At 44.3% G+C, this 6,000-nt stretch overlaps 1 protein-coding gene across 4 annotated transcripts in view; it reads right to left on the bottom strand.

The window, feature by feature from the left end:
• Positions 1-6,000, bottom strand: part of AADAT (aminoadipate aminotransferase) — a 1,031,752-nt gene that overhangs the window by 503,074 nt on the left and 522,678 nt on the right. For all 4 annotated transcript variants that reach the window (XM_069631415.1, XM_069631412.1, XM_069631413.1 and 1 more), the window contains exon 7: positions 1,975-2,040. In XM_069631415.1, coding sequence (XP_069487516.1) covers positions 1,975-2,040 — 66 coding nt within the window. The remainder of the gene's footprint in view (positions 1-1,974; positions 2,041-6,000) is intronic.

The following is a 6,000-nucleotide window of genomic DNA, read 5'->3' as shown; positions in this document are numbered from 1 at the left end:
GTTTCCATTACAGTCTTTATTGTTCCAGTGATTTTATCTTCGTCACAGTACCAGCCAAGTGTTTCTTCATAAGGACAGACAGAGGGTCTACTTGACAATTACAGATCCTAGCTTGTTCTTCATACTCTTTTATTAGATGTTTTTGAAGATGTGCTGGTATGACAGGGTTTAGGGAGTTCCTCATCAGAACGGGAGTCCTCGTCCCCAGAGGGGGAATCTCTTGCGGTGAGGTCCAGGCTGCCTCTACCTCTTGGGATTGCGTAGCGGTCTCATCTCTCTAGCCTCACAAAGAAAGGTTCCCCTCTGAGAGAAGTCACAGAATCCTGAGATTCGTCCAAGTCTGTTTGTTGGGGGTGTGTGTGTGTGTGTGTGTGTGTGTCTCTCAAAGAAAATATGAGTGCAGTCTGGCATTGTGAGCAACAGAGCGTGGAAAATAAAATGGTATTCGATGGTATTCGATTCTGTGACAATGAGGCTGGAGTGACCAAGCCTTTCTAAAATGTCTTTACAAGATCTATAAAGAGGTGTTCATGCACACAGGAATCGGCTGCCATGGGCCATGGCGCAAATCACTGTATGCAACTACTTTACGCAATTGTCTGCCCCTATCTCTTTAGTCAGCTAGATGCACCCTCTGAAGTTGAAAAGGTGCAGAATGACTGATTTGCAAAGAGGTCCAGCCACAAAACTTATATTCAGTCTTGTGGATTCTTTCAAAGTGGTAAAAGCTGGGGGTGGGGTCAACAGCTAGGCGTATTGCCATTGACATTAAAATGAGATTAAGGGGAATTTTCATTTTTAATACATAGGGCGTCAGAAGGGGCTACGGATGAATGTAGATTTGCTAGTGGCCATACCCACAAACTGACTAGCTTTACAGGGTGGGAGCAAACCGAGGTTCTGTTGACACAGAGTGACATCCAATCAGTGTTTGTCAGAGTTTACTATGTGAAGGTTAGTTAAGAACCCAATTGGAGGAATGCTCAAAAGGAAGGAAACAGTCAAAAAGCATTGTGTTATCCTTAAATATGAAACAGCACACTTATGTTGACCACAGGTGACTTTTGCCGTCTTTCGGACAAAACTAAATACGAGCAAAGTGTCCCTTGTACAAATTGCCACCCAGTTATGATGCTTTGCAAACATCTGCATTATATAATGCTACAAACATACAGAATGAGAACAAATTGTCATTTTTTTGTTACCTTGCCAGAAGAAAAATGCATTTGGTTTAATCGATTCAGTATACATTTCCTAATATTTACAGAAACCTCCCTCCGACATAAACCCACTCATACCTTTTAGATACAGTGCGTTAAGTGTGCTATGATATTTAATTGACAGTCAGAAAACGAAAGCTTGCCAGGCCTTGCTTTGTACAAAGAGCGCTCAACCAGGTTAGGAAGTAAATGAAATACCTGTTCGGCAACCCGCGTGCAATGCTGAGCAGCGTGAACATTGCCGATTAAGTCCACTTTAAACTGACTTGTCACAGTTATAATAACTTGCAATGTTTATTTACACGCTCTTGTGGTTTGTAATGCAATCACCTTCTTCTGTTGCGGTCTACTAGAAGCGCCAATGCACGGAGTAGTCGCCAAACTCGTTTACATTCCCAGACAGGAAAGTAATTTAGCGTGCAAAACTGCTTCTATTCAAAACAGCAAGCAAGCGGGCTCTAAAGCAAAGGGCAATTTAGAAATGTTCGTTCGCGTTTTTTTTTTTATGTCCGATACCACCAACACAGTAACAAAGGCTGACTTTCTTCCAACGCACAATACAAGTAAAATACAACCCACGTACAAACCTAGTGTGTTTCACCTCTAGTACGAACATTAGCGGCAAAGGTTAAAATATATCAGCAAACACTATTAGTTCACGTTTTGATAAAAAAAAATGTGCCTTAAATAGCAGATAATACGAGTGAAACAAACAGCAACTGTATGTAAGGGTATATGAGCAATCATGTCTTACCTTTGTGAACTGGAGAAAGTAGTAAGGGTCGTCTTCTACTATCAGCAAGTCATATTCTCTTGCAATCTAAATGAAAAATTGATGCAAGATAAATATTGACCGTTAATGAATAAATGATGGTGTTTACATTCACCATGCTGAAGCAATTTCTGCCATTGTTTGTTAGACATAGGTCAACTCGCCTGCACTCAATGCTTGGAGGCCCTCATTTGCTGGGTGGCAGATCTGCTCTAATAGAGTCACCACAATGCATGACATCCTTTCTCTATGGACTGCATACACCTTGAAATGCCCCATTCAAACCTATCCCAATTTCGAAAAACGTTACCACATAGACGGTCCCTGGTGGCTATGCCCACTTTAACCCCATTGCCGGTCCCTCGTGGTCGTGGTCATGGCCAGTAGCCAGATTGTCCTGCCCATGGCCAGAGGCTATACCTCAGTCACCAAAGGTATATCACTATGTTTTGTACCTACATTTTGACGCTTTTCAAAAAATAAAACACACACACATTTGCAAAACCATGCTTTCAGGTCCTTGCCAATGTTCCATACACTAGTTTGCAAAGTGTCAAAATGTACGTACATAAAATAGTCATATAACTTAGCCCTCACTTGACAAAATCCATTCAGACTTTGCCAAAAAATCAAGGTTGGGTCTATAATCTTTCTGAAAACTTGTGTCCACATTCATCAAACGGCAAACAAGCCATCTAATAATTTTGAGACATCCCTCTAATTTTGCACACTCTTGACAAAATCCCACCAAACTTTGCAGAAAACATTCATATCTAGGTCTAAAATCTTTTTGCAAACTTTTGTGCAGAGTCGTCAAATGGCACCACATAAGCCTTTAAAATATTTTCCCTCTTGCCCCCGCCCCCCAGAGAGATTCGAATTTGACAGAATCCACCGAGTGGGCCCCAAAAGGAATGAACCAGGAGTGAGACCTAGAGATGTTCTTATCGCCATGACCTCTTATAGCCTGAAAGAGAACATCTTGAGAGCCGCACGTACCCACAAAGAAATAACAATCAATGGAGGGCGAATCCAACTGTACCAAGACGTAGCGTCGATTACCCTACAAAAGAGGAAGCTTATGCCACCAATCACAAAAGCACTACAATCTGAACAAATCGCATGCAGATGGACATTCCCCTTTGGACTAGCCTTCCCCTGGAAAGGGAAGCAAAGAAGGATCAGCACATGCGAGGAAGGCCTGGCGTTACTACAAATTGAGGAAGAACAAAGCCAAACCGGAACTAGCCCACAAAATAGCACACCCAGCAGCCAAAACAACCAATGGGAATGGTCATCAGAAAGGAAAAGAAGACATAACATAGAAAAGAAACTGACAGGCCCCTTCAAATATCACGAACGAAACACCCTGAAAAAGACACTAAATAAAGAAGCGACTGGAGGAGACACGGAGGAAGGACCTGACCACGGCAGGTGGGCCACTTCAAACTAACCCAAAACTAAACACAGTAAGAGACAGAAGCAACAAACATATCCCGTACAAAAATGGCAGAGACAATGATCATCTCGCTAAATGTACAAGGGCTGAACTCCCCTGGGAAACGAGCGATTGTCAACAGGCTTGAGAGGTTGCCTGCAAAGGTAGCTATCCTGCAAGAGACCCACCTCCTGAAAACGGATGAAAAAAGAATGCGTAACAAGGCATTCCCACAACAATACTTCGCCTCCAGCTGCTCGAAAACAAAAGGGGTTGCAATACTGTTGACCAAGGGACTGAATTTCTGCAAACAGATAATTAGTGATATTGAAGGGAGATACCTGGGAATCAAGGGAACTATCAAAGGGAAGACCTACAAGATCCTGGCGATATACGCCCCTAACGACAAAGAAGACCGATACATCACAGAGCTCTTACTAAAAATAGGGAGTTGGTGCGAAGGCCAAACGATCATAGGAGGGGACTTCAACTGCATAATGGACCCTAGCCTCGATAAAACCCTGCCCCGTACAGTAGCCGACCAGAGAAACAGACAGGCGTTGGGAAAGCTCCTCATAGAGCTAGAAGTAATCGAGACCTGGCCCTTCTTCCAAGGAAACAAGAGAGAATACACTCACTATTCTGCAGTACACAGAGGATACTCCAGAATAGACATGATCCTGGTCTCAGCAACTCTAATCCCCCAAGTGACTAAGGCGGAAATAGGAACACAATACATTTCGGACCACGCCCCAGTACTGGTTATCCTGTAAATAGACAGAGGGGAAAACAAACAACGCCCGCCGTGGAGACTCAACGACCTGATCCTGCGCGATCTAGCGCTTAGGGCACACATGGAGGAAACTATAAACAACTATTTTGAAGAGAACGACAACGGCGAGGTTGACTGGAAAACAGTCTGGGATGCGGGGAAAGCTGTAATCCGAGGAGAATTCATGGCCCAGGCAGCAATATACTGTAGGGAACGGGCGTTATTAACCCGGAGGATTCAACTAGCCCTAAAAGAGGCAGAGAAAAACCACAAGTCCCGACAAACGCAGAAATCCTGGCGGGAATTAAAGAAGGCTTGTGCCCAAATAGAAGGACACACTGCGGATGCGGTAGCACAGATGTTCCTTACCACTAAGCAATCCTACTACGTCCACGGAGGCAAGGCAAACAAATTCCTGGCGGCTAAACTAAACAAACAAGAATCCTGTAACTATATAGCCGCCCTAAGAAATGAAAAAGGGGACATGATCACAAAAGAGGAAGAGAAACTGGAAATAATCGTCCGGTTTCATGAAGAACTACTACAGGGAGCAAACCTAAATGCGACAGACCAAACATCTTATCTATTGGCTACCCATCTACCCCAAATCTCGGACAAGGACACAGAAATCCTAGGGAGGCCATTCACAGCCCAAGAAATCAATGAAGCTATCTCTTCATTACCAAGGAACAAGACCCCAGGCCCAGATGGCTTCGGAAATGCGTACTACAAAACATTCCGAACACAACTACTAGGCCCCCTCACCCGACTTTTCAACACAATCGGAGAGACTGGATCGATCTCCCCAGTTATGGCAAGATCATCAACAATCCTTGTGCTGAAACCAAACAAGGATCCCGCCGAATGTTCAAGTTACCGCCCGATAGCACTCCTAAACACAGATGCAAAGCTATACACAAAGATACTAGCGAATAGACTATCGCTGATCCTCCCAGATATCATCCACGAAGATCAAGCAGGTTTTGTTAGGGGACGTCACACCCAAGATAACGTTAGACGAGCCATAAATGTAATTGAATGGGGGAGACGCACAAATCAGAAATTTGCAATAGCGGCCCTAGACGCGTCACGCGCTTTCGACAGCTTGGACTGGGAATACCTTCGGATGATCCTGGAGAAATTCGGATGCGGGACACAATTCAGCAGGATGATCCTGGCAAACTTTCAACGCCCATCAACATCATTCCGGATAAACACCCGCGACTCAAAACAAGTGGAGATATGGAGGGGTACACGCCAGGGCTGCCCCCTAACCCCACTAATATTTGCAATGGCTATGGAGCCATTAGCAGCGCGGTACAGAGGAGACCCCGCTATAAAAGAGTGCAAATCAAGGAGACCCCGCAGAAAATATTATACGCTGACGATGTGATGCTCTATATGGGAGACACTAAGAACACACTACCGAGAGCCGTTGAAACACTGGAGGAATTTGCCACCATATCCGGATTCACAATCAACTACAATAAATCAAAGGCATTAAACATAACGGAGGACGCAAATACAATAAACGGCATGAAGCAGAGTTTCCCCCTGAGATGGGAGGAAAACACTCTAGAATACCTGGGAGTTCACCTGGCAAAGAAATTTGAGGAATTATATAAATCAAACTTCCCCCCTCTTTGGAAACAACTACAAGCAGACCTACTGAGATGGGATAACCAGGAACTGTCGCGGTTTGCCAGAATAGCAGCGGTAAAGATGACCCTTCTCCCCCGCCTATTATATGTGACCAGTTCAATACCCGTGGAGATCCCGCCACAGATGATCAAAGAAC

The sequence above is a fragment of the Ambystoma mexicanum genome, chromosome 6q (genome assembly GCF_040938575.1).
Source record: "Ambystoma mexicanum isolate Mex_15411 chromosome 6q, UKY_AmexF1_1, whole genome shotgun sequence".
Lineage (NCBI taxonomy): Eukaryota > Metazoa > Chordata > Amphibia > Caudata > Ambystomatidae > Ambystoma > Ambystoma mexicanum.
This window is presented reverse-complemented; position numbering and strand designations above follow the sequence as displayed.